Source organism: Platalea leucorodia (genome assembly GCF_965183815.1).
Source record: "Platalea leucorodia genome assembly, chromosome: 14".
NCBI classification, from domain to species: Eukaryota; Metazoa; Chordata; class Aves; order Pelecaniformes; family Threskiornithidae; genus Platalea; species Platalea leucorodia.
The window spans coordinates 1,366,610-1,394,206 of NC_138836.1; the positions used below are offsets into that span (position 1 = coordinate 1,366,610).

At 49.5% G+C, this 27,597-nt stretch overlaps 1 protein-coding gene across 16 annotated transcripts; it reads left to right on the forward strand.

Moving 5' to 3' along the window:
• The first annotated feature begins 205 nt into the window (after positions 1–205).
• PRPSAP1 (phosphoribosyl pyrophosphate synthetase associated protein 1) lies at positions 206–27,533 on the forward strand. Of its 16 annotated transcripts, none has more exons than XM_082327115.1 (13): positions 1,559–1,746; positions 2,739–3,178; positions 3,277–3,384; positions 6,113–6,203; positions 10,251–10,303; positions 11,943–12,009; positions 16,283–16,455; positions 16,887–17,002; positions 17,828–17,883; positions 18,417–18,562; positions 24,740–24,810; positions 25,581–25,727; positions 26,403–27,531. In XM_082327115.1, the coding sequence occupies exons 7-13, from the start codon at positions 16,302–16,304 to the stop codon at positions 26,559–26,561; spliced, it is 849 nt and encodes a 282-aa protein (XP_082183241.1). In that variant the 5' UTR covers positions 1,559–1,746; positions 2,739–3,178; positions 3,277–3,384; positions 6,113–6,203; positions 10,251–10,303; positions 11,943–12,009; positions 16,283–16,301; the 3' UTR covers positions 26,562–27,531. The 16 variants fall into 16 exon arrangements, with proteins under 16 accessions (XP_082183235.1, XP_082183236.1, XP_082183237.1 ...); XM_082327101.1 differs by having other exon boundaries at positions 1,736–1,746; positions 2,826–3,178; XM_082327112.1 differs by lacking the exons at positions 1,559–1,746; positions 2,739–3,178 and adding an exon at positions 1,083–1,215.
• The last annotated feature ends 64 nt before the right edge of the window (positions 27,534–27,597 follow it).

The following is a 27,597-nucleotide window of genomic DNA, read 5'->3' on the forward strand; positions in this document are numbered from 1 at the left end:
GGGAGCCCCGGGCCCAGAGCGAGGCCTGCGGCCTGGCTGACAGAACCCCTCTGTGGGGCTCCGGGAGGGCTCAAGCTTAAGCCCTATGGGGCGGGAGGGCTCAGGTCTGAAGCCGGTGGGGCGAGGAGGGCTGTGGGGCGGGCGAGCCGCCTGCCCCACAGCCCTCCTCGCCCCACCGGCCTGAGGCCTCCCGCCCCGCCTGCCATAGAGCAAAGCTAGAGCGTCGCCGCAGCGCTTCCGTCGGAGCGGCCGCCATCTTAGGCGCGGGCAGCGAAGCCGCCGCATATGAGGCCGTGCCTCGCACTGCCGGGCAGAAGGGGAAGGTGGCCGCGTTGTTAACCGCACTCGGGAAGCGGGCGGTTCAACACCCCGCGAGGAGGGAGAGATTACGCCGTTCTCACGCCTTCTCCTCAGGTACCGGCGCTGTCCGGGCAGTAGCTGAGACCCCTCTCTCGCTGTGAGCGGAGAGCGCGGCTGCTGTGCCCTCACCTAAGATGGCAGCGGGGGCGGTCTCTCCCCGCGCAGAAGATGGCCGCCGAGGGGAGCGGCGCTCTAGCCGGGTGGCGGAACTCGCTTGGCCGGGTGAGGGGAGCGGGAGGGGACCCCCACCACCGAGACCCCCTAACCCCCCGCAGGGACCCCCTCCAGCCTTGCTGCCTCACAGGGAAACCCCCTTAGTCCCCCCCTTCCAGCCTTCCCGCGCCCCCCTCCGCTCACCCCCACCTTCCCCAGCCAAGGGAGCCCCTCTCTCCCTTGCTCCCCCCCTCAATTTTGGGGGTCTTCCCTCCCCTGCTGCATGAGGTGCCTCTGGGTGAGGGTTTGGGTTGGGGTCACCCGAGGCCTGGCTCCTGGGGGGTGCTCTGCACACACACACACACACCCCCAGGCTGGTGCTGCTCCATTTTATTTTAATAGCCGTATTTCCCACCTCCCCCTTTATGCTTTGCCACCGGAGTGGACCAGCAAGCCCACGGGTAGCGGAAGGGTTCCCCTCCTCCTCCTCCTCCCCACCCCTTAAGGGGCGGTGATCGTGGCGGAGAGGAAGAAAAGGATGCCACGGAAGCTGTTGTTGCCTTATAAATCTGTTTTTTCTCACTTTCGAGCTCCACGGGGGTCGCATGACTCTTTGGCGATGAACGCAGCCAGAAGTGGCTACCGGGTCTTCTCGGCCAACTCCACGGCAGCCTGCACCGAGCTGGCGAAGAGGATCACGGAGTAAGTTCCCTCTCTTTCAAGTTTCTTTTCCCCCCGCAGAGCTCCTCCGAGCAGGCAGGCTTCCTTCAGAGCGGCTGGAGAGGCTTGTGGCGTCCTCCCGCCTTCCCAAGCCAGAGGTGTCTGCTGCAAACACCTTTGCTGCAGAGGTTTTGCACTGGGAGCGTTCAGCAGCTCTGCCCTTCCCCTCCTCGGCGCCGGCTCATCCCTCCCGAGAACTCAGTTTGACCCAGCGACGAAAACGCACCGGCTGCTTTCCGCCTTTTGCGTCTCTGACATCCATTTCAATGCTGAAAAGGCCGGATTGCAGCAAAGGCTGTTACTTCTGGGGAGGGAGAAGGTGAAACTTGGCTGAACAAACCTCAGAAAGCGTTTTAACTGTTTTGGGAGATGGTCAGAACTTTCTGCGCTGCTTTTCGTGGGGACGGGCTGGCGACCTGGTGTGCCCGACGGCTTCGCTGCTCGGGCCGCGGGGAGTATTGCCTGCGCGGACCTCGGTGCAGCACCAGCAGTTGCACTAACCAAAGTGGATTAGTGAATCTGCATTTCGGTGGGGTAGGAGAGGTGGGCAACGCATGCTAACAAAAGAGAGTTTAGTTTAGGCGTGGAAGCGTGCCCCCTTTTTTTTTTTTTCAGCCTATCGATTTGGGCACAGTTTGACCTTGACTTGGCAGGGATGGATGCGCTGGGTCCTGCTGAAGGAGGTGTGTAACAGCTGCCTCCAAAATGGGTTTCTTACTGCACAGAGGAGCACTGACTTCACCCCGACGCTCGATCTTTTGCTTTGAATTAGTTTGGTTCAAATCGGGGCGCTCCCAGCTGAAGGGGCTTTTCTGAGACAGACATCTGTGTATTGGGGAGCTGTCATCCTAAAGCAGGGTTTGGGTTTCCTTTCTGCTGCTTCTCAGCTGCAGTTCATAGGAAGCTGCTCCCAAAATCGAGGGGGCTCAGTGCTCGTTTGCCTGCCGCAGCAGATAACATCCTTGCTGCCCCTTAGGCAGCTGCTGGCCCGTTCCTGTCTCCAAGGGTGTGCTTAAATTGGAAACATGACTAAATACAGGTGTGCTGCCACCTTAAACTGGAGGAACATTTTGCTATTTGTCCAGCTAGCTTATAAACAGTGCGTTCAATCCTTAGTGCAGATTATCTCCACGAAGCTGACTTGGCTGTTTGGCTGGGATCGCTGGTGTTGATGGGATGAGTGTTGGATAACAGTGATGGACTTCTTCGGGTGTGAGGCAGAGAGGGAAATCCTTGTGTTTGGTTCATGTATTTTTGCTATATTTGGTCAGTTCCATATTACTTTCCCTTCAGTGATACAGCTCTGAAAATAAAGTCTCTCTATATAAAAAAGTAAGTTTTGCTGCAACAGATGGGACATGGTTTTGCAAGGCTTGTCCTGTTGCGTCAATACAGAACGTAACGGAAGTCCCCTGGGGATGAGCTCCAAGTTCTCAGGACTGAAAGAGCAAATGGGCAATCTTCATTCTCTGCTCTTTGTCTTAAAAATAACTCGTTTTTTAAAGCTGTAATGAGAAGAGACACGGAGCAGGCTTCCCCGGGCTATGGCACACGCAGCTGGCTGTGTGACGTGCTGCTGTAACCCTCTGCAGGCTTCCCAGTGATGCTCTGAGGGTGAAGGACAGCAGGATCCAGAGAGCGACCTCCTGGCTGTCCTTCGCGAAGTAAGCTTGTAACGGAGGCGATGGGGGCTTTTTGTCCGTCGGTGAGGAAGTTGGATACTCCGGTGGTGGTATGAGCACGACAGTGTGATGCGCGGCTACTGCTTAAACCGAGACTTAAGGACACATAGCTTTACTGTCTGTAAAATGGGAGTAGTGACCACTCTGAAATGGAAAGGCGTGAAGCATTATATGCAGATGAAATTTTGTTGGAGCGGGGTGCAAAATCTGGAACCATTAATAGTATGGATTTGCCCACAGTAAAAGGCCTCCCAAAAATAAAGGTATTTTCAGTATCTTGCGCGGTGGTTTTGCACTGACTTGCCCGTAGGAGCTCAGGGGCTGTTTCAACATGTTTGTAATACATCCCTTGTTTTTTCAGGTCGCAAAAGATGCGCGACTGCTGGCTTTCCCACTGTCTCATCCCAGCCTGTACTTTGCTGGGGAGGTCAGTTGCGCCTTTTAATAGAGTTGGAGCAGTCTTATAAGGGTGAGTCCTCTAATATTGTGCGTTCTTTTTAAAGTTTTTTTATGACCTTTAGTGTGAGTAGTAAAAGAACTTTAAAACAACACGCAATATTAGGAGTAGGGCCCCTTGAGACACTTGCCCATCTAGGCTCTGTTGCTCTTTGCCTGTAGGTATGATGTTAAAATCGATACTTGAGGAGTCCTGGCTTATCCTTTTTTGAAATCTCAAGCCTGGGGAGGAGCAGTGTGACATAAATCAGACATCTGAAAGCTGTTCAATCTCCTCGCTTCATTTAATGCAAAACTTCCAGAGTTGCTTTTGATTCAGGCTCCGAGCGCGGCATTCTGGCACGCTTCCGATCTTTACAATTTCCCATTGTGCATTGTTGTCTGGTCGTAGGATGAGTGACTAAATGGTTAGTCGAACTTTCACTTTGAGTCGTCAGAGCTTTTGTTTATGTTAGCGTCTGCCAGGGAGAGGAGATGGTGCTGGCTTGTCAGAATCAAATACCTTGTGAAACTTTAAATAATAAAGATGCTCCTTAGATTCAGGATCACTGAAACATAAATAAAACCATATGTTTACTTGTATCTTATAAACTGAGAGGGATTTTTTTTTTTAATTCCATCCCAGATGGAAAGAAAACTCCTGCTGTAATGAGGACACTTGGCACCTGATTACAAGCTGCATTTGCAGGGGAGAAAGAGAATTTGTGTGATCAGTGTTGATCCCTAATGGGCCTTGTGTGCTGCTGGGGGGAGGTCTAGCAAGTCTCTTTAATCTCTGGAGTCCAACAGATGCATTTAGATCTCCCTCTGACTGCAGTGTTTGGCACCAAGGGTACAAATATTGCATTCCACTCCCCCTTGTGTGTTTGGGTTGGAGGGGATCGCTGATTGAAGCTTGCTAACACCTCCCCAGTGCTCCTGCAGGTCTCTCTTATGTGGGATGTGGTACTGTCGTAAACTCATTGCAGCCTGCGGGATGTGAGTGTTCTAGACGTTCAGTTGGTTTGCAGCATGGAAGGTGCTGGTGATCTAAAGATAAAAGCAATTCTGTGAGCCCAGACAACGCGGAGTAGTGAGGAAAAGATGGAGACTTGTGTTCTGATCTCTGGTCGTAGGGAGCTGGGTAAGGAGCACTAAAACCAGGGTGGTGTTTTCTGTGAGTGAGCGGGAGGTGAGCCCTGCTTTCGGAAGAGAGAGTATGTTAGGAGGAGTTGCAGCAGCCTCCCTCGGCTGAAGGACAATTTCTGGTGGGATGAAGGAAGAGTAATGCCAGCCTCCGTCGTTAGGCCATCTTGCCAGCGTGTGAGAGGATGGCACAGGGGAGTCAGACCACAGTAACCTTGTGCTGCTGCTCTCCCCCGTCTCCAAACCCTGTTCTTGCCTTCTGGAAAGAGCTCTTGTGTGATGCTACGGGAGGAGAGGAGGTGGCACCAACTCTTATCCATCTCAGAAGATGCAGCACTGTGGCAGGAGGCTAACAGATATTACAGGGTGAAACTGCATCAAAGGATTTTGGAAAGGGAAAAGAATAACCAAGTAAAAAGTAGTGTTGTTGGAGTGGTTACAGGTGGGGGACAGTGCTGGAGTAGTGCGAGCGTGGAGCAGTTGGGCTTTGAGATTCTCCGTATAGCGTAGATGGAGCATGTAATGTGGCTGAGCAGATCGGCTTTGCGTGGTGGCTTTCTGTGCTGGCCAGCGCCAGGCGTAGGGCAGGTTCCTTCACGAGGAGCAGACTGGTAGGACTAGAGGAGAATCTGCGTGGTGTTTGCAGTGGTTCAGCTTTGGCATGGCTGGAACAAATGATGCAAATGCTGGATGGCTCCAGGTACAAGTGGCAGATGAGCAGCAGGGACTGTTCTTCAAGTATCCAGTCGTGCCGGGTGGATGGAGAGAGGGAAAGGAGAGCTCAGATAGTTATGAGGGTATCTACACAGGGATATGGCCTTCTATCCAGGAAGCTGCTGTTTCCTTTCCCTTTCCTGGCTTGTTCTTGAAGTGGGAGATTGGGAAATACACCATAGAGCTGCCACTGTGCTAGCTGGGCCAGTTGACTGATCTTTATTTGAAGATTTGCTCGAGTTTGAAAAGCAATTCAAAGTCAGGCCGTGGCTTGCTTTCAATCATAGAATCATAGAATCGTTAAGGTTGGAAAAGACCCTTAGGATCATCGAGTCCAACCGTTAACCTATCACTGCCAAGGCCACCACTAAACCATGTCCTCAAGCACCACGTCTCCCCGGCTTTTCAATCCCTCCAGGGATGGGGACTCAGCCCCTGCCCTGGGCAGCCTGTGCCAGTGCCTGACAGCCCTTTGGGGGAAGAAGTTTTTCCTAATATCCAACCTAAACCTCCCCTGGTGCAGCTTGAGGCTGTTTCCTCTCGTCCTATCGCTTGTTACTGGGGAGAAGAGACCGACCCCCAGCTCGCTCCAGCCTCCTTTCAGGCAGTTGTACAGAGCAATAAGGTCTCCCCTCGCCACGGTCAAGCACGAAGCAGATCCTCTGCTGTCAGCTCCAGCTCCTTCTGGAGGCTGCAGCGGTGCGCGGAGGCTGCAGGTGTGGGGAGAGTAGGTATCTGCAGAGCTGAGACCAGTGAAAGTGTAATGAAGAGGATACTGCCAAAATAAAATCATATCATAGTCACGGGCTTTGTCCATATGCAGATTTCTCTTCAAATTGAATGTTTGCACTGCGAGCTGGCTGGAAGCTTCCTTCGGAGGTAACTTTACAAATGTCTTTTAGGTGCTTGTCACAGAGTGGGAGAAGGAAACGCAGCCCGGGCTGAGAACCCTGCCCAGCAGTACTGAAGCATGCTTTGATGGCACGAAATACTGCAAGTGCACTTGCCTCTCGAATTTTGATTCAGCTAAACGTCAAGTCTCTTTTAACTGACTGTCCTTTGTCTTGAGAGCCTGGTACAGTGGTTTTTGACAGTCTTCAGAGGAGCGTTTTAAAGTACAGTCTAATACAACCTCGTAGTGTTTCCTAAAATACTGCAGTGTGTCACTTCATCATTAAACTGTAGGTGACTTCTGAGCCATTCGTATTTAGGCTGTGAATTTGAGACAGATTTTATACACACTCTTGCATCTACAGCTTAATATCCTCTTGGCATGTGTTGAGACTGCGGAAAGTTAGATCATCTTTCCTGGGCAATGTTTACAGAGAGATTCCAGATCGATATACATTTTTACTGGCCAATTGATCTGAGTAGGATTTTGAAAGCCATAAAGAGAATTTTTCTCTTAGATGCTATCGGATCCTGGAGAAGTCGGTTTAGTGACGGAGCTGGTGCGAGGGCAGCAGAGCGGAGCAGGGCTTTCCCCATCCAGAGCAGAGCGTGGTCACACAGGGAAAGCTTACACTGAGGTGGCATTAGAAACTGTAAAAGCTGGGAGCAGCCTGGGGCAGTAATACCTTGGTCCGCTGTGCGCAGCCCTCTGCACCGAGCCTGGCAGCACTGTATGTGCACAGCTTTTTTAAAAGACCCCAGTTCTGAATACTGCTGCTTTTAAAAACAAAAACACCACCAAACTGAGTTTCCATCTCTCTTGGAAGGAGAAGGGAGCTTCCAGAAGCGAACTCCTCCTCTGATGTCTGCTCGGCGCTGGTTAGCAAGTGAGATTTCTGCAAATAGCGTTAATTCAGCCTGACCGTTCTCCGGCCTTCAACGCTTCAGTATCGGCAAAAGCCCTCACCTCCCTGTAGCCAAATCCAGCACCACACAGCAGGGCTTTTGTCAATGGAGCTCATTTTGCTTGGAGGTGTGATTTACCTGCAGGACCTAAAGTATTATTTTTGCCAGAAGGAGCTGTATCTCTCTGCGGGGGCGTGAGCTGCCGGTGGAGGTAACGCAGAGCATTTTCTTTCCTCATGTAGATCTCCTGTCTGCAGACAAGTGATCCGGTAATTGTGATTGATAGCCCCTGCTCGTACGGTTATGCTGTTAGTCCTGAAGCCGAATGCAGAGTTCTTGCTGTCAGTTTAACTCCTCTGTCACCTAAAGCAACAAGCAATTGGGAACTTCTGCACGGGGAGGATTTAGAGAGAAAAGAGCTGGGGACGGAGGGGAAAAAGGGAGAGGTGACGGAGAGGGGGAATTTGTCTTTGAACTCTGTTACAAGTGGTTGCTCGCGGGCTGTGTGGTGGCTAAGGCTGTGCTCTGACCTTGACTTCTGCGTAAATCTCCCTTTTGACACAAGTCCCGTGGAATTCGGTGTTTTACAACAGGAGCTGCACAAACAGCGCCCTCTTTAATTGCCTTGGCTAAATCAAGGTTTTATCAGACTCCTGCACTGGCTGAAGTCTCCGCTTACGCAAAACCTGCAGAAAGGGATTTAGTGGCAGGTGTGCCCCTTGGGTAAACATACCTGAGCTGCTTTGGTGGAGCGGCCCGTCGGTCCGTCTGCCCTGCCTGCAGCTCGCGGGGCTGCAGAGCGCTGCAGGCGGGGTTGATGTATGACTTTTATGGGCAGGTTTATCTCGTATCCTTCCCATCGCCGCCCCTCTTGTTTACTTGCAGTCAACAGTTGGAGCAGAGATGGGATTTATTGTCTGACCAGAGCAATCTACTACCGCTCATTCCTTTAAGTTGGCTGCTGCTTAGTGTCTCTTCTGCTGCTATCTGCACCCAGGTTTGACAAGCTGAGCTGTTCAGTGTCCCTCTTTCCTTTGGGGAGAAAACTCGCCTTTCCGATTTCTTGTTTTGTCAGCACAGAAACTGCATTGCTGCTGTGCGATCGGAATAGGGGACCACTGGGCTCTGGTTTCTTCTTGCCAGCTGCATCCTCGCAGAGTGTCACAAACCTTTGCTGTGTTTGTTCACCACCTCTTAGCATTGGAAGTGCCACCCTCCAAGGGGTGTTTTGCTGAGATGGGTCCAGCTGGACTGTTTTTGAAGCTTTCCCTCCTTCCGTGAGATGCAGGGTTGACTAAAGGCACTTGCACAGTCTCTTTAATGGAGATTTTTTTCCCAGTAATGAGGTAGGAACGTGCTGTCTGCAGTGAAGTCGGGGCGCACGTGCCTCCAAAGGGAGCTTGCAAGACTTGCCCTGCAGTTGTGGAGGAACAAGCGTGAGTCATTAAACATTTCCCCCCACACACTGGTTTGTTCACTGTGTGTGATTCTTGAACTTGTTTCGACTTGGATGCCTTGGCAGCGATTAGGCCAAAGCTTAGTGGCTGCAAATGCCTGACCGTCATCGGAAAGGAGAGCGGGATCCCAACGGGTGGCAGTAAGTGCTCGATGGATCCCATCTGCAAAACTCACCTTTGCTGTGCATCTGTCCCTGGGGTCCCCAGGCTTGCCTTTGCATGACCAGCCGCCAGCTCTTTTTTGAAGATACTGAAGGTATTGAGGATGCCTTTGTATTGCAGCTGCAAGTTTTAACCCAGCGGGGCTGGTGAGAGAAGCCAAATTAGAGGTTTGGGTGGCTTGCCTGCTCTGGACCGCAGGCTCCCTGGGTGATGCTCCAGTCAGTACCCGAGCCGGGTTGGTTGCAATCTCGCACGTATGATTCTCAATGCAGGAGTTTACTCACCAGCCCCAGCCATAGCAAAATGTGCTGCCAGACACACAATCGGGAACGTGTGCGTGCCAAATACGTGCTTCGTAGCCAGCTAAGCAAATATATCACATTGCATTCGAGTATCTGTTATCGCAGCTGTCCTGGGCACGCTTTCCAGGCCAGCTTCTAGCTGAGACCTCCAGCTTGTGGGCTCATAGCTGAGTCCAGCAGTTGCTGGTGGGCCAGCAGCATGCCGGTGTCGGGCTGTCTCGCTCATTGACTTCTGAAAAAATATATCTTTGTGACAATTTAAGTACGAGGCTGAGTCTGTGGCTAAGGAGGTGGAGAGAGACCGACTGCTGAAGGCAGTAGGCTGGGGGAGAGCCAGCAACAGATGTGGGCTCTTTATTTAGGATAACTCCTGATTCACAAAATGCTGGCATGTGTGCAGGTAAATACAGTATACGTGCAGGCAGGAAACTACCGCAGTAATCGAGGTGTTGAACAAAGGTATTTTGCAGGCGTTAACTGTTTCCTAGCCACCCAGCAGACCCTGGGAGAGAGGAGGGACTTGCCCTGTGCTCCAGCCAGCTGGGTTGCAGCAACGCGCCTATCCCAGGCGTCTCGCTGCTGCGGGGTCTCAGCTGTGGCTCAGGCTTAAAGCGCATGTGCCTCTAAATACTTACTAATGGATTACTTGTCGGTACAGTTGAATACAGAAGTGTCACCTGAGGGAATAGTCTGCCTTTTGGAGCCTTTTAAAATGCTCTTCAAAATTAATCTTTCTTATATAAGAAATAAATTAAAAAAAAAGGGAATGACTGTAATCTTTGTTATGATGAGTGGTGTAGGTTTGACATTTGAGAAGAGGAAGGAGTAATTTGAAAAAATCGGAAAACTTTTAAGTTAAAATCTCTTCAATCAGCTGAGTTATTTCAGAAGGAAGGGGGGGGGGGGGGGGGGAGAAAAAGGTGTGGAGTCAAAAAAAGTGACTCAGTTGCCATTAATCAAGTCTGAGTAAATCATTAATGTTTAGTTCCACAACAGATCCTGCTAAGGTGGCATTGCATAGGCTGGCAAGATGTCCTTTGCCGTCAGGAGACACAGCCTCTGGTCAGTCGTGCAAGGACTGGCTCTTCGAGTACCGCGTCGGCCTGCCGCAGAGCAGCTCGCCCCAGGGCCCTCCCCAGGGACGTCGGGGGAAGGAGACCCCCGGGAAAGGGGAGGACGTGTAGTTCTGCAGCCTGGCTGAGGCACTCAGCTCTCTGTTGGGCGATGCTGTGTTTTGTTGGTGTGTAATGGTTGGTCCAGTCTCTGCTTTGGATCACGAACTGCTGGGTTCCTCCATTTTTAATTTCCTTTTTTCTCTCCAGGCGTCTCGGTGCTGAGCTAGGGAAATCCGTGGTGTACCAGGAAACCAATGGAGGTAAGAGAAATCTTTACTATTTGCAATGGTTTTGAAGTAATCTTAGAAATACTGGGTAACTCCATTGACCAAACCTGTCTAATAAGTGCAGTGACTCAGCTGTGATGTTACTGCTGCTCCTGGCAGTGCTAAACCTCTGTGTCTGACCTTGGATGAAGCAATTAAATGTGTTCCTTGTTTTCTCCTGTTATCTCGTTTGTCTGCCCATCAGCTAACTCTCATCTAAAGGAGAGTCCTGCCTTGGGCGTTAGCTGCTACAGAATTTTACACTCTCTTGTGCTTAGCAGAAGTCTCCCAGGTTTAAAAGCAATGGCCTGCTTTCTAAGCATCTGGCTTGCAAACTTTTAAATGACCCCCTTCTTCCAGCCCTCCCCTGCCACAGGCAGTTTACAGCTGCCCTAGCAAGGACCTGTCCTCTTGCTTTAAAGAGCACAGATTCAGGGCTGTGCTGGGGAGCGTGCCTCTTGGAGCTTGTTTTCATCTCTTTAAATGTAGCAAGTGTCCGTTTTCAGATGCTGGGCTAAAACACAAGGATATTGGCTAACAGAATTCAGTGGCTAAGAGTCATTTACTGGTTCAAGCCCTCGGTTACCTTATTTGCAGGAGAGACTAGAACAAAAGAGCTGATACAGGTGAGAGGGAGGGATGGAAAGGGCGCTGGCTCGGCGTGAGGATTTATGGTAGTGCTGCTGCTCTTCCAGCCGGAGTGGGCCACGCGGTGTGCAAGCTGCCGTGGTTATGGCTGGGGCGGCTGTTGTGTTCGTGCTAGTGAGAGCTCGCTGCCCTTTGGGGTTAGTTTTAAATCAGGTCACTTGCTACAAGGTCTGAAGTTGTTCCTCATCACTGCACAGCAAATCAGTCTGCTTTCAGCAGAGTCCCTTAAGGTTGCTGCCGGTGCCCAGGCAATTAGACTTTGATTTTGGTAGCTGGGTAGGTATTTCTCTCCTTTCACTTATGCCTGCCCTCTAGTTCACAACTGTTAGGAAATGAGTGGTGAAGAGAAGCACCTCGGGAAACCTGGTGTCATTGCTTTGGCTTTGCAGAGCTACTTTGGGGCTTGGCTTTTGCATTCGCGTCTGGGACTGTAGGAATTGTGTTCAGCAGAGACCCGGGTTTCCAGCTCGTGTCAGTGTTGAAGTGTCTTGACCTTGGTAGTGACGTTGGGGAGTTCTGCCTCTGAACTCTGTGCTTGGTGTTGCCTTGGGCTACCCAGCCTGTGTGGAGCTGACTGGGCCATCGAGTACTAGAGGTTGTTCTGCTTTGGGTGGTTCATTGTTCGCTAATGAATGTGGTATTGGCAGCTTTCAGCACTCAGCCTGGAGAAGTGAAAAGGATTCTCATTGAGAGTTAGGTAATTGTCCTCTTGGTGTAAGAGAACAGCTATTTGGCCTGGTTTTGCATTGCGAATACAACTAACTCACTGGCATGTCATGCGAGCTCTTCACTCCTCAAGACCAGCCTTTGGAGAATCCGCTTGGCTTATCTGCGTGCGAGTAGTGGGTGTACATGCAGAAAGGGCAAAGGAGCAAGCGCTCGTCTGCCCTGACCAGTGGGCAAAGCTGCTGCTAAAACCTGGTGTGTTATCACTGTAAATCTGATGTTTGGAAACAAAACTGACTGTGTTTTCAATCCTCTTCAGAGACGAGAGTTGAGATAAAAGAGTCCGTCCGGGGACAGGATATCTTCATTATACAGACAATCCCCAGGTAAGGGACTTGTGGCTCAGTTTTACGGCTGTGATATGCTTTGAATTTCTGGTTCAGCAGATTGTTCGATAGGTTTGCTCGCCGTTAGCTGGCATGATAACTGGTCTCTTTCCAGTGTTGTCATTGCTTTGCCTTACATTTAAGACACCACATAGTGTTAAGCTGTTAACATTCCCAGAGGATCGCTAGTGCCACAGCAAACTGAGAAGCTTCCCATCAAATAGCTGAAGTGTGTCGCTTGAGGCAGGAACAAGTATGACTGATGGCTTCAAGTGGAACATCCCTGCTCTGTGTGTTGGTGTCCTTGCAGGCTCAGTTGCTTGGTGATTTCTGACTGGCACTTCTATTTCAGGATGCGTAATTTCCTCTGCCTTCCAATTAGCAAGCAGCAGAGCCAGCAACCAACAGCAGCTATTGCTTTCTTGACGGGCTGGATTACTCTTCCCCTTTCACTGCAGCAATGTGAAGCTGAACTCAGGTGGAAGCCCATAGCTTCCCTCCTGTCCTGTTGTAGTTCTTAATGATGTTGGGTCTTTTCTTTAGTGAGCCTGTTTGGTTTTTATTTTGGGCTGTTCTAGCCTTGGAGTAAGAGGAAAAAGAAGTGCTGCGAGTAACCAGGGGCGTAGAAAACCAGCTGCTAACACCGGGAGCCTTGCTGCTCACTGGCTGAGGAAGAGCGTAGCGAGATCGCACTTGGGTGGTGGTACAAATGATAACTGCAAAATGACCAACTACGAGTACGGGAGGTGCTGTTTTCAGAGATGAGGTATTGATAGGATGCCTTTTGTGTAGTTAGCAAAACAAGGATATTCCTGCTCTGATAGCTTTTTCCAAATACCAAATTCTGCTCAGATTTTGGAGATCACAAGAACTAATAAGTACCAGAGCTTAAGCAGGTAGCAGAATACCCTTGAAACAGAATTTTCCCTTGCTTGCCAAAGAAATAGAGCCCAGTGAGAATTCAAGTTCATTTCCTCTTTGTAATGCTCGGCCTGTTGTTAAAAAGATCAGTAGGACTACGGGCAGCTTGCTCACTTCTGGAGTTCCTTGTGCAGGCTGAGATGTTTCCTAGAGCTCATCCCTCTCCAGAGAGATGCTCCAAGTTTTCCCTCCCTCAGGGAGCAACTAAATCTCCGCAAGATGAAAATCCCCTGGTGCGGGATTATGTTTCGGGTGAATAGTGCCATTCTGTTGTCCCTCGTGAGAGAGTTCTCTGAGATAACTTGTAACTGAGAGCTGTGTAAACATAAAACAGATAAGGTGTTCAGAGAGAGATAACTCATAGCATTAGAGATAGCAATAGTTTCGGTAGGGGAAAACCTCCCCTGCTTTTAACTTGTTGATCCCCTTGTTTTTCCGTAAACTGAATTCAGTGTTGTGGGCCAAGAAACAGATCCTTTTTAGCCAAAGTGTTCAAGGCCCTCCAGGTGAGGAGCCACCGTTGTGCAGCCAAGTCATCTTTTATTCTTAAGCTGCAGCTGTGCCTTGATGCATTGCTTGAGAGGACAGGTTCAAGGGCATCTCAGTTTTGCAGAGGGTTTCAGGGAGCTTTTCAGGAGAGTAAAAACAATTGTGTTGGATAATCTGAAAATAGGAGTTCCAAGCTCAGTAGCGGTTTGAAAAGCAAACAAAATATTAGGACTTAGTAGGAAAGGAGTAGAGAGGGAAACAACCTTGTTATGCTGCAGTGTGGCTTCACAGTCTGCATCTTAAATGCACAGAGACCAGAAAGACCTGAATATTTGATACAAGCTCCCTGTCCAAAAAGCATATAGCAGAACTAAAAAGTTACGAAGAATGGGTATTGTCCAAGACTGTTGGTGTGTGGACTAGCATTCGTATGAGGGAAAACCAAGTAGCTCGTGTTTAGACTGTAGAAAAACGAAGGAGTTGGTGGATTAGTGATGCACTAAAGTGAAAGGAGTCTTTTAGTGCTGAGTGTTGGTGCTGGTTGTTGCAAAGTCAACCGGCAGCTTCACGTAAGCCATTTGCTCAGCCCCGAGAACAGGGATCTCCAGGGATGGCTCGGGCAGGGATGAGGAGCAGCGAGGGAGGCTCGGGGCTGCTGGCGAGGGGTGGTAAGTAGGGCGTGGGGGGATAGCTGAGCTGGCTCTAAATGTCCTGGGAATGGGCTGACGGGGCCTGCGTGCGGTCTCGGCTCAGGCTCTCCAGCAGTACCTGGGAGCAGGGCTTCAAGGCAGGAGGCAGGGAGGGCAGCAAGGAGACCGGTGTGCTCTCCTGGGTACCTGTTTTGGAGCTGCTGCGGCTGGGGTTCAGCTGCAGATGTTATTTCCCCCGTTAGTCCCCACCCCGGGCCGGGCCCTTGGCTCAGGTCAGTGCCCCTTGCGGAGGAGCGGATCAGCGTGACGGCTGGCTCAGCACGGAGCGTCCAGGAGGGCGCTTATCGCCTCGACAAGCCCCCCTGGACAGATGCGTACGCCTCTGCCTAGTGCCTGTCTGCAGGAGCTTCCCAGAGTCCAGCGTGGGGTCCTGCTGGAATATTGAGAGAGGTGCTCCTCCTCCAGTAATTTCTCCATCGATATGGCTGCCAGTGTCTCGCAGCAGCAGGACTGCTGGTGCTTTTTGAAATCAGTGGTAACCCTTTCTCCCAGGAGCAGTCTTCTTCTCTATCTGCTTTCCATGTGAATATATATATATTTTTAAAGAGTAATTTGAAAAATAATGATGGAAAATATTGAATTTCTGGGATGAACTTTAAATAGGCTTAAGCTTGGCCACTTTGTTATTATACAACACTGATACTAGCATCTTTTTCTCCTCTCGTGGCCCCACTGGCACAGCTAAAACACCAAAGGGAAGAAGCAGCTCTTTGTTTGCTCGTTGTCCTACGTGGCAGGGGGCTATGTTTTATGTAATTCTTGGCTGGGTGCTTCAGAGCAAACAAAGCTTTCTTGTGTGCAAACGGCATTGTGCGCGAGGGCTGGCGGGGCCAGCGGGAGAGCAGAGACCCAGAGCGCTCGCAAACGGAGAGGCACAAACGGAGGGTAATTTCCGAAGGAAGGGGGAGCAGTGGAGAAATGGAAATGGTTAGAGGTTTGTCATGGGTGACACGGACGGCAGCTTGGAAAACAGTGTCTGAGCTCTTGGGGAAGCCGTCCCTGGTGGTCAGGAGGAAAACGGGTCCTTGAGCAACATCTGGGTAACGTCCAAAAAAGCTCTGCAGAGCTTTAAGCTGCTCTGCGCTGTTTATTCCTCTGCTGCTGTCTGGAAAGATGGCCCGGTCAGCCCCTGCTCTGTCACCATGGGCTCCACGGCTGAGCCACCGCCAGCGTCGCCCTCCTGGGGACCAGTCTGGGGAAGCGGGGTGTCATTTGGGGCTGTCCGTGCTGAAAACCCCCAAGCAAGCGTGTCCGCACTGGAGGAGGATTGCCTGTCCCTCTGTCTTCTCTGAAGTTTGTGTTCTTCAGTTCCCAAGTGGTCTCCAGTCGGTTTGTGATGATGCAGTGTCTCTTGGTGTTGGTTTTAAGGAGCTAAAAGGGCTTGGCTTTTTTCCCCCCCTTCCCAAAATGAATTAAAATGCAGATTAATACACTCCTGCTGGGCCACGCCAGTCATCAGGGTGAAGCTAACTGAAAATGGGGTTTTACGTGTTTTCCTTGCTGTGGTCTACAGATATATTCTGCCTATGTTGCTTTTTTGTTTTTTCTTTCAAGCAACAGTCATTTAGCAATTACTGTACTGTTGTTCCTTCCATCTCTAGATAAGCTAGATAGCGTGGAGATGCTGACCTCCACCAAAGTAATGCGTCTGGACTTTGTACTGCCCCAGAATGCAGTATTTCTTAAGGCAGGAAAAATAACCTGCCTTACGCTGTTAAAAATAAAAATAGCCTAATAAATCCAGTGTGGATGAAGTTGTGTTGGCTGCATGTGTGCTGCTTCTTTAAAAGACTATTTTGTTCCAAAATACGCTGTATGAAGTGACATTTGTTCCAACATAAATGAAAAAATGCCTTTTTGCTGTGGTGATGGAGGGAAATCATCGTACACCTTATGTTAGAACACAAAATCAAATTCCGGTCCACAGGTCTTGAGTGCTGGAGTCATGTCCTGTGCATGTAGCAGTTGATTGTAACGTGCTGTGGCATGATGGAAGGAGCTATATGATAACAATCTGGGTCTTGCATACATTACCATAAGATGTAGCACTATTTGCTTGGAAGTTTGATGAGGAGAGGTATGGTTACAAAAGGAAAAGCAGTTGCATTGCAAAAACACCTACTAATATGGGGAATGGTTTTCAAATCTCGTAGAGATGTGAATACCGCTGTCATGGAGCTGCTGATAATGGCGTATGCACTGAAGACTTCCTGCGCCAGGAACATCATTGGGGTCATCCCTTACTTCCCCTACAGCAAACAGAGCAAAATGAGGAAGAGGGGCTCTATAGTCTGCAAGCTGCTGGCTTCGATGCTCGCCAAGGCGGGTGAGTGTCGCAGGGAGCAGCAGCGTGGCAGGCCTGGATGCTGCAGTGCATCCGGCTGCTGAGCGTCCCAGAGGGCGTCTGTCCTTCTGTTCTTCTCCCGTTTGATGTGGAGACGTGCTGCTGAGCCCTTGAGCCACTTTGGGGGAATTCATTTTCTTCCGCTTAATTTTATTTCTTTGTAGCTCGCACCTGGGGAAGTGGCCTAGAAGTGTCATAGTGAAATACAGTGTCAGCCTAGTGCTGTGGCTTATCGCGTGCCTGTTTCTCATTATGTCTTTGGAACTTTTTACATTAACCTGTTCATGCTTGTTTTATCACATGGCATAATAGTCTGAGTAATAGCTAAAATAGTCTGGAAAATGGAGATATTTGAGGAACTCCAGCCATGTGCGCGTCATCTCAATGAATTGTTATCTTTTTTTTTTCCTTAGGTTTAACACACATTATCACTATGGACCTTCATCAAAAGGAAATTCAAGGCTTCTTCAGCTTCCCAGTAGACAACCTGAGAGCATCCCCTTTCTTGCTTCAGTATATACAGGAAGAAGTGAGGTTACTCTAGTTCTATATATCTCAATTTGCCTTAACTCATCTTAATGCGATAGCGGCTCTGGGCCTCCGCTTGTGCAGAGGTTGTGTTGCCAGGCTAGGTCACTTGTCCCATTAATGAATTCTTTCTTAGGGGGTAGCTATTGCGTGTTTCTTAGGAAAGTGGGGAAGTGTTAAATTGTATGATTGCACCTGGGTAGAAATGGAACTCTTGACCGTAAGCAGAAGATGAGCTTGCTTTCTGTAGAGTTCGTGCCCTTTGAGAGATGCTATTTATGCTCCTGCCTCTAATCACCTTTTAAATCCTGTTAAACTGTCTCCCCTCGCCCTTTGTTCTGCGGTGGATGTCTGACTGCTCTGAATTATTGATAGACTTTGTCTTGGGCTGAGTGTAGGAATGCTGAGCACAGCAGGGTTGGGGGCAGGGCACGGAGGTTTTATTTTCCATGTGCAAAAGATGACGATTTATGCCCACATGGTGCGAGCAAGGCTTCCCCGTGCCCTGTGTCTCGGACAGCTGCGCTCAGCGCCTCAGACCAGGCCAGAACTTGTGGGCACCAGCAGGGAAGGAGGCAGAGAGCTGCAGTCCTGTGCGGAGTCGGACCTGCAGCATTGCCTGCACTAAACTAAGTTGTGTTGCGTTTGGGGCCGAATACACAAATACTGGTGTTGAAAATGAGTGCAATTGCCTCTCTAGTTTCTTGCCACAGAATGAAGATTTGGGTCTGGGGAAGGAGAGTGGGTGCAATTATTCAGCCATGTGTCAAATCAGTTACTTGCTAGCAAGAAGGTCTTTACTTAAATAACTTTTTATCACATCCAGATTCCAGATTACAGAAATGCAGTTATTGTAGCCAAATCTCCTGATGCAGCTAAAAGGTAAATGGATGCTTTACTGGCTGGTTAGAAGTAACTTGGAAAAGATCTGGGCTGATGGGAAATACACCAGGAAAAATATGGGAGGGTCGCAAATGGATCAGCAGTCTGATCCGCAAGTCCTTTGTGGCTGGAAATGGGATGGGCGTCTGTAGTGGTGCAGATGGGCAGCTGAATTTTGCAGTCCCAGCCCTGCGGGAGTAAACTCGGGAGGTCTTTGCTGCTGCAGAGCTAGGTGGTTTGCTTGGGGCCAGGATAAGACTTGCTGCATGAGTTTCAGCAGTGCCTGACGGTCTCAGAAAGCATTTAGCATATGGAGGAACGCCAGCAGACCCCTGTGGCGGAGCCAAGGGGTAGAGTGGGCTTTGGGATATTAAGGAGGAGTGAAAAGTCGCTTGCAGTGAAGTATCTTGCTGGGGGCCAGCCGCAGAGGTGCAGCTGTTGCTTGCCCTGTTGGGTCTGGGAGAGGCTGCTGCACTGGGCTGTGAAGGTGCATCGGCCCAACATCTCCCTGACATGCTGTGGTTGTCCTGCAGAGCTCAGTCCTACGCTGAGAGACTGCGGCTGGGACTAGCAGTGATCCACGGAGAGGCTCAGTGTACAGAGCAGGACATGGATGATGGACGTCACTCCCCTCCGATGGTCAAAAACGCAACTGTGCATCCTGGTCTGGAGCTGCCGTGTAAGACTAAGCTTCTCTGCTTACCTTTGGGCAAAAAAAAGCAAAGTTTGGTGGGAAATTGCTGTTGGTTTAGCTGTGTAGGTATAACCAACCTAATGGCAGTTGGACTAGTGGAATTTGTCTCATGGAAAGGTTGGTATCAGTGAGTTGTAGATGAAGGTACAGGGGAAAGTTTTTATTTAACTCTTTCTGGCCAGGCAGAGCATCGGTATTGTTCTCCTTGGCTGTGTACACGCAGCAGTGTCAGACTGACGAACCTCTGATAAAGGTGGTGCTTTTACAGTGCTCAGCAGCAAAACTCGTTGAGCTAATGAGAGAGAAAAGAAATGCAGAAGCGTAACTAACATGGGAACAGCCGCTGAGACAGGCCGCTGTCCCCAGCCTGGAGGGGAGGGCTGGCCTTTGCCTTCCCCCCCTGCTGCAGCCATTGTTACTGCTGGAAATTTTCTTCATCTTGGCAGCCAGGTGATCGTGTTCCAGTGTCTGTTTTGACAAGGTTTTGAGGTTTGTGTGGCTAGGGTGAGTAGGTTCTCCGAGAGCATTGCTGAGCTTCTTCCTGTGCTCTTGCCATCGATTGATAAGCTGCTGATGTGGGAGCACAGAGCAAAGGAAAAAGGAGGAAACCTGTGTTCTAGGAAATGCCGTCCTCATAGGATTGCTTGTGTCCCTGCAACAGCAGCAGTCAAGTAACAACAGTACAATCAAAATCCAGCTCCCTCTTGGGAGGATTTTAGCTTTCTAGGTAGACGGTGGTAGGACAGAAATAGAGCGCAGCGAATGTGGCCGAGAAGTGACGGTGGGAAAGGATGCACGCTGCTGCGTGTGGTAAGGAGCTCTGTCGTGCAGCGAGACTTGATTATACCGACAGTGGCTAGGGCTGCTGATAAGCGTCTCCTCTCGTCTTTTGAAGTTTAGGGAGAACATCCAACCAGTTTGTGGGCAGGTCGTGGAGGGGAGGCAAGTAAGACCGCAGGCATTTTACGTTACCCCAGTCATGGCTCGCTGTAATGCAATTCAGTTAAACAATGCTTACGTTGCTGGTGAAACTCCTCTTGGGCCTTGGGGGACAGGTGGGGTTTGGCAGTGAAGTTTGTGACTTCATCTTGATTGTTCCCCTTCTGACAAGGGGATTTGTTCACGTCCTTCCAACAAAACAGGAATTTGCATGGCTACTCTTGGCCTTTTCCTTCCCCTCCTACTCTGAAGAGGATGCTGTCCTCCAAGATATCACTAGCTGACATTTGCTTGCTACAGGGGCATTAATGCAACTGTATTTTTATTTCCAGCCGTGTCACTGCTGGAGAGCCCTGTCACTGGTAGCTCATACAGAAACGTGCCTTTGTCCAGTTCAGTTGTGATTCCAGTGGAAAATTGTTTTCAGTCCTCAGCTGTCCAAACACAAACTAATTTGCCGTGTATCACCACTTTCTTGTTTTATCTCCTGCAGAAACTCAGCACTTGACTACTGACCTTGCATTCCTGCATGCCTAAGGCACAAATGTGAAACAATCAAGCTGTGGCTTGGTAGCTGTCTGTCAGTGAGATGTGCGGTGGATTATGGGGCAAACTTGTCCAAAACTCTCAGTGGAAAGTTGCTTTGCTCTCCAGTTTTCTAATCTGATAGATGCCTGGGTTTGAGTGAGCCGGGCTGTTACTGGAGGTGCAGAATACTGAGGTAATATCTGTCTAAAAGCAGTCTGTAAGATTCTAGTGCATCCTGGTTGTGTCGCAGCCTCTGCCACGGAGCCGCGCTCTGCCAGACAGAGGTGAAAACGCAGCTAGGCTTAGGGCTGGCAGTGCTGTGAGTGTCTGTACTTGCCTTCTCTGCTACACCTCTTTTCTTGTCTGATTCAGTCGTTTGAAAAGTGCCTTCCCACCTCAAGTGGCACATCAGACAAAACCCTCGATCAGCTCTTCCTGCCGTGTGTACCGTCACCAGCAGCCCCGGTGGTGTGAGGTCTGACGGCAGAGTGAAGCAGGGTTCAGCTGTGTCCCTGTATTGTTGGTTGTGAAAGGTAGGACAGGTGCTACTCACCCAGAGCTGTATGCTTCCTTACACCAAAACTGGCCAGAAAAACCTCCGGTTGTCGAAACAGAACCGGTTTCCAGGTCTGCCTGGCTCAGCTACCACAAACCTGGGTCGGGGCAGTTGGAAGGTGGGGGTGCTCCTGCAGGGCGGCGGAGGCTGACCGTGGGGCATCCTGCCCCGGGCTGCAGCCAGATCGCTGCGGAGCATCCCATCCTCCTCCTCCCCAGACTCTGCAGTTCAGGGTCCCCGGTGGTTGTGTTACAGCCAGAAGAGAGGCGAAACCCAGGTCTGGGAGCAGCCCCAGAGCCCTGCAGCGATGACTTACGCTTTATGCCATTCTTCGTGGGCTTCCTAGTGAATTGGCTGTGCTCCTGCGTCCTGGCACGCACCTTTTCTCCCTATTCTAGTAGAGATCACGTGCCTTTAGTTAACGAGTGTTATGCAGTGTAATGGCTTATTTATTGTCCCGAGAGTGTGGCCTTATGTGATGCTCTGATGTCGTATGGAGCCGTAACAGAAAAATGCCCAAGGCGCTTCCAGTAGCGCTTCTTAAAGTGCTGCGCTGCAGCAGCAGCAACAGTTCACGTCGCTCAAACCCCAGAAGTCGGAGCCTTTGAGACAGGACGTCACTCCGAGGTTATTCTCTTTGATTGGGTGCTCTTTGTGTCTCAGAGCTTGCAGCTGTGCTTGAGCAAATGCATGTGGACTCTTTACATGTTTCCTGGAGAAAAGGAGTGGAGCACCATCTGTTAGATCATTTCAGTGGCTCTGAAATTCAGTGCTTTATACAGATAGCTAATGGTCTGCTTCGAACCCAGGCCCAGCGAACTGCCGCGAAGGAAGAGTTTGGGTGAAAAACTGGAGCGATCATAGGTCCGTTCCTAATTCCCTGCCTCTTTCCTGTGTTCAGGCTGGGCGCAGGGATGGTCGCTGTCCTTCCAGGTCTCTCTCTTCACAAAACAGTTTGTTCTTGGGCAGCCTTTTGCTCATAGACTCTGTTGTAAATGCAGCATTATTTTTCTTGGCGATTATCACTTCAATGCACACTGTCAGCTCCAAACAGAATTCATTGTAGCATTTCTTAATCCATTTTTGACCGCTTAATTAAAGCAACAGGTTTGCGCACCTGGGAATGCTGTTTCTTCGTGCCAGTGATAATCTTGCCTTTAACACGTGGTGCTTTGGCATTTATTACTCACACCAGAACCAAAGTGCAGATTGGAGTGTTTGGCTGGTGAACTTATTTCCCCACCACGCCTCAGTGTGCTTTGGTGTTCTTGTTTTATAAAAATGGTGGTTGGTTTGGTTTTTTTCCCTTTTCTTTATTCCCCCCCCCCCAAGCTACAGATACCACGAGCATCTTTTCTGACTCTCCAGAAAAGAAAAAAACAGCGACTCAACCTAAACTCGTACTTAATCCAAGGGGTTACGCCAGGCAGAAGTACAGCTGTGGCTTACTTCTGTTGCCCTCTTTTGTCTACATACAAATAGAGGTTTTGTGTCTGGGAGAAAAATGTTCTTTATTATTTGGATCATTTTTCAAGCCACCTTCTCGTAGCAGTTCTGACTTGCACATAACGTCCAAAGATTTTGAAGAAAAAGAAGCTGGCCGCAGTAACCCTTGCATTGGATCACATTGGAGCAGTTCTCTTGAGATTTGATGTGGTTGTGGGTAGATCTTTGCCTTCCAATTTTTTTCTTTTCTTTGCAGAGGAAATTGAACAAGAAAAAGGGAGAACATCTCTTTAGGATCCGGGTAGGTCGACGTGTTGCCTACCATACTTTAAAAATAAAGTGAAATTGAAATACAGCATTTAAAAACAAAGAGATGCGACGCACTGCTAATGTTGCTAGCTGCTGTGTTAGCCTTTAAGCATAGCAAGGAGTGTGTCTGCTTCCTTTATGGAACAGAAGGATATGGATTTGCTGAAGCTTCATGCGTTTGTGAGTAAAATAGTGCTGAACTTTAGCTCCCGAGGCCTGTTCACCATTTGCTTAGGAAAGAGTTTTCCCTAGCCTGGCTGTTGTAAGCAGACATGGTACTCATCTGTGGATGCGCACTAAGGATGGGATGGCAGCCAGATGTAATCCTTCTGGCATTTCACAGTTCCCACCAGGAGTTTTGTTACTGTCCAAACTAGATAATAAACTAATAACTAATCTAAGCAGGTAGGTAGTGCCTGTAATTGAAATTTATGGTCTGCTTTTCTCTTGTGATGCTTAATCCTAGTCCATTACAAGTACTCTCCCTTCTCATAAGGATATTTTTCCCTTCAGGATTTAGGCGTGACTTTGCATTTGATAGGAGACTCAGAAATAACAGTGCAAGGGAGGCTGGGGAATCTGTGCTCCAAAGAGCAATTAACTCCCAAGTCCAAGGTAGCTCTGACTTTAACTGCAAAACCTAGCAATGACTAGTGTAACTTTGGTCAAAACAGAGCTATGGGACACCTTTGGTACCGTTTGGGTAGGCTTACGGAAAACCCGTCCATGGAGTAGGTTGCGTATATGAAGAACAGTTCTACACATGAATCTTCGGAGCTGCGGTCCTTATAATTGCTTTCATCGCATCCCTCAGCCTGACTCGCTCGCCAGCGGTGCTTGCACTCTGAGCGGTCCCAGGCACTGAGGAGCTGTGGGAATAGAGCTGGATCAGCCTGCTGTGCAGGATGGGGAGTCCCGTGTAGGACTTTTTTGACCCAGGAGGGCAGAAATCGATATTCAGACAGGCTTTTTGATGGGCAATGGCTTGTGTTCTCATGCTGCTCAAGTATTATATTGAAGTAGGTTATCTTAAAGGAGAAAAATCTTGCCATCTAGGGTGTCCAAAACTCCTCGGCACTTGAGAAGCCTCTGTGGCCAGAGTGCTGGCAGGACCTGAGCTTACGAAGCGGAGGGGTACAGGTGCCTCGGTAGGACACTTTGCCGCGCTCCCCGTAGAGAGCTTAAAATCCAGGGGGGTGCAGGTGGGCCGGGTAAGTGTTACAAAATGCTGGATGTTCCTCTTTGCTTCAGTGGTTAGATAAGCCCAGATTATCACCTAACGACACGTGCGTGCCCACCACCGTGTCCTTTCCGTGCTGGGAGTTTTTGTACTGCATTCACTGTGTCAGCCAGCACCCTCTGGCAAGGGAGAGGTTTGGCTTAGGCCCTGGCCAGTACCAGAGGCTGACTGCTGTTTAGTGCGAGTCTGAAGGCTGTGTTACATCTGGACGCTCTCAGTATATCCTAGTTCATATCTCTGTTATTTTTTTATACTGCTGCTGGAAGTTTTTCAGGATAAAGGATAAAGGCTGTTACACATGTATAGTTTTTGCATGAACTGTGTCAGTGCAAAAGTAGAGTCAGGAGGGAGTGGAACCTGATTTCCCAGTAGATCTCTTCACCATGTGGCAGATAGCACAGCTCATCAATGTAGCCTTTTGCTTCCAATTGCTGGTTGCACTGAGTTGTAGAACTGCGTTTGAACTGGATTTTGTCCTGCTCTTTCCATTAATTCACTCTGAAAAAAAAATAAATCAGCGAATTTGCTTCTACAAACTTCCTTAAGCGTTCTCTGCCTGAGCAGGTATTATTAGGTCCTTAGGCCCCCTGAAAGAGCCTTGTGTGTTTGGTGATACGAGAGAAAGCAAGCAAGCCGCAGTGCGAGTCTCAGATCCTTCAGATGAATTAGTGAGTCCAACAGGTGAAAAATTGCACCTTGCAAAGCATATGCCCTTCGAGAGGTGCTGCTCGGAGAAGCCTATTTGTTGTTCCCAATCATGAGATGCCCCTTTTTTCAAGTCCTGTTCTGGAGCACAAAGAAAGTGACTGATGTGTCCCATAAACGAGGTGCTGCTTTGTAGCTCTCCTTGCACAGGGGTCTGTTAGGTATTTGGATTTGCTTTCTGTCTCTGAGGTCAGCACGTGGTCCCCACAGAAACGGAGAGGTTCGTCTTTATGCAGCAGTGCTATTCATTTAAGGAGGAAAACAATGGTTAAATGAGTGGTTACCCACTTAGGTGAGCGTCAGGACAAGGTAAAGCACACAGCTGTATCTGTGCACTAATATAAGACGCAGTTAAGCACTGGGCCTCGTGCGTGGTGGAGCTGTTGCGGTTTGACTCAAGGCTAACTGACCTGGGCTTTTTTTTTTCCTTCTTCTTTAGTGATGATGGCCAAGGAGAAACCGCCGATAACTGTGGTTGGAGATGTTGGAGGAAGAATTGCCATCATTGTGGTATGAGCATGATGGAGAGGAGGGGGGCAGGGGCTTCCTCACAGCATCTTTTCTTGAGCCGCTGTATCCCAGAGGATAGGAGGGACTGCTGGGGGAGGGATGGGAACGTGATTGTTACCGCTATTTTCTCTGGTTTTGCTGGTGGCTTTGGTTATTTCAGCTTTCTGTTGAAAACCGTTCGTATTTCAGTGCTTTAAGCCCTGAAATCGCCTTGCTCCCTTCAATCTACAAATGTCAGATGTCTACAAATACTCAACAAATCCAGGACATGCAGAGAAATCTCCTGAAGTCTTTAAAAAACAAACAACCAACAAAAACCCCAAACAAACAAACAAAAACAAACAAAAAACCCCAAACAAAGCAAACCAAAACCCAACGAAACAAACAAAAAAACTTGCTGAGCTTCTCATACTTGCTGTGCCACACTGCAGTGTAAGTAATCAACATGCAGCTACTATCACTGTGAAAAAAAAAATACCTTGCTGAAGATGAGCTCTGTTTGTGTGTGTGCACGTGCAGGGACTAATTTGTTTCCGAGACACAATATTTGTTTTGCATGCTAGCAAAAGGGTCCGTAAATTAGGGAAATGGCACTCACAGATTTAAGTTGTGCAGGTGGCTGTCCTTGCATCTCAACAGCAGCTGAAGTAGCCAGGGATTATTTTTTTTCAGCTGTGTGCGTGGCCAAAGCTGCAGTACCTTGCAGGTCCACTCCTGCCCTGCAGGCACGGTAAACTTCTGGTTTTGATGTTATTTCTGTTTCTTCTCAGGATGACATCATCGATGATGTGGAAAGCTTTGTAGCTGCTGCAGAGATCCTGAAAGAGCGCGGAGCCTACAAGATTTTTGTGATGGCTACTCATGGGCTGCTGTCAGCAGATGCCCCCCGACTCATAGAGGAATCCTCCATCGACGAGGTGCGTCTTTCTGGATTGCGGAGGGAGGGCTGGCTCTGGTGGCTGGGTTGATTTAAGGCACCAAAACCCACAAACTGATGTTCTTCCCCTGCCACATAGCTCATGTCTGAAATGACTGGTTTCATCAGATGCTTTCAGTTAGCTGGTTCGTCATTGGGGGAAAAAAAAAAAAAGGTGTGTGTAATTAATACTTGTTCAAATTAGATCTGCTTTTCTGCATGTGTTCTCTCCCTCATGCACAGATATTAGTCACCCCTGCCCGGACGCTTCCCTTTCCGCAGCTGGGTGCGTGTGACTGCTTTCTCACTGTACCGACCGTGTACCTGTCCCTCTCCCCAGCTGATGACGGGCTGTTGGGTACATTTAGGAGGACAAGATTTCAAACCTCGCCCTTAGTAACAAACGTGTCACATCCTGCGATCTGAATGGACCTGGCAGCCTGTGTGGAGGTGGCTGTTGTAGAGTGCTGGTTATGCCGGTCCCCTCAACAGATGGACTGTCACATGGGGGAGACCATTTATTTTAATCTTTTTTCCTAACGTACACGGATTTCTCCCCCTGAACTGTGAAGCAGCAGGCACGCACCGCTTGTGGAGTTAATCTAGGGTGGCTGTTCAGTGGGAGTGAGCGTATCGGCGGCAAAACTAATGGTTTCTTTTTTCTGGCCCTCCATAGGTGGTAGTAACCAACACGGTTCCTCACGAGGTACAGAAGCTGCAGTGCCCCAAGATAAAGACTGTGGATATCAGTTTGATTCTCTCTGAAGCCATCCGACGAATCCACAATGGCGAGTCCATGGCCTATCTCTTTCGCAACATCACTGTCGATGACTAGACCTGGCGCTGCCCCTGTCCTGGCTTCCACAAGAGAAAGAAATATGCATGAAAAGGCAATACCATAAATTATAAGCATAACCCAACTGTTTATTCTTGTAGGAGCGTGAAGGTTTTCAGGGTCTTGAGCCATGAGATCGAATAGAAAAAAATCAACCTGACCAGCACTTTACAGGTGAATAGAAGAGGCCGCTGGCAATGGGGGGGATTACATCTTCATTAAGAGAGATGGAGAAATGAGGTGGTGTTGAAGTTTTAAGTTCCTTTAATTTTTTTTTTTAGTGTGTTATCTCTTGCCCTGTAGGGAGGGAAAGAAAAGCAAAAACGAAGTAGCTGACAGCTTATGAGAAGGAAATAGAGACTGCTCATCGCTGCGTGTCGGCAGCAAGAGGAGATGGCCTTTGGGTTTCTGTTTCTGACTGACTCGCCTGAGCGCGCGGAAGGGCGCGCGTCGTTCAGGCGGCTGGGCAGGACTGCGTGCTGCTGGCAGAGCTGAGCAGCAGGCCAGCTCCCTGCCAGTTGAGTGGCCTCTCATCTCTTGCACAGCGTAGCAAGGACCTTCATCAAAGCTAAGTTAGCGGAGCATCCAGAAAGGGCAGCTTAGGGCAACCCACTCGCAGGGCTGCTCGCATCCTTGCGCGGGGTGCTGGGAACAAGCTCACGTGTGTCTCGCAGCAGGGCGAGGGGTGCTAGTTAACGTGCTGGCCTTTTCATTTTGCGAGCCTTGGATCATTATTGTTCTTCAGTGGCAAGTCACACGAGGGTCCAGGTCCTCACTTCAACACTTGTCTGCACTGCAAAGCCAGGCACGATTTGTGGAGTTGCCTGGGGCTGATGAGCTGTGGCAGTCTCGTGGGGAAGGGGAGTTGGAACAATGTCTGCCTCTAATGCAGCTGTGCTCTCCGAAACACTAACACTGAACCTGCAATAAAAAGCATAGGATTTTTTGTTTTTTGTGCTTCCCGTGAACCCTGTACCCTCTGAGCAGCTGCTGCGTCTGTGCCGCGGGGCTGCTGCTGTAACCAGGCTCACGTGGC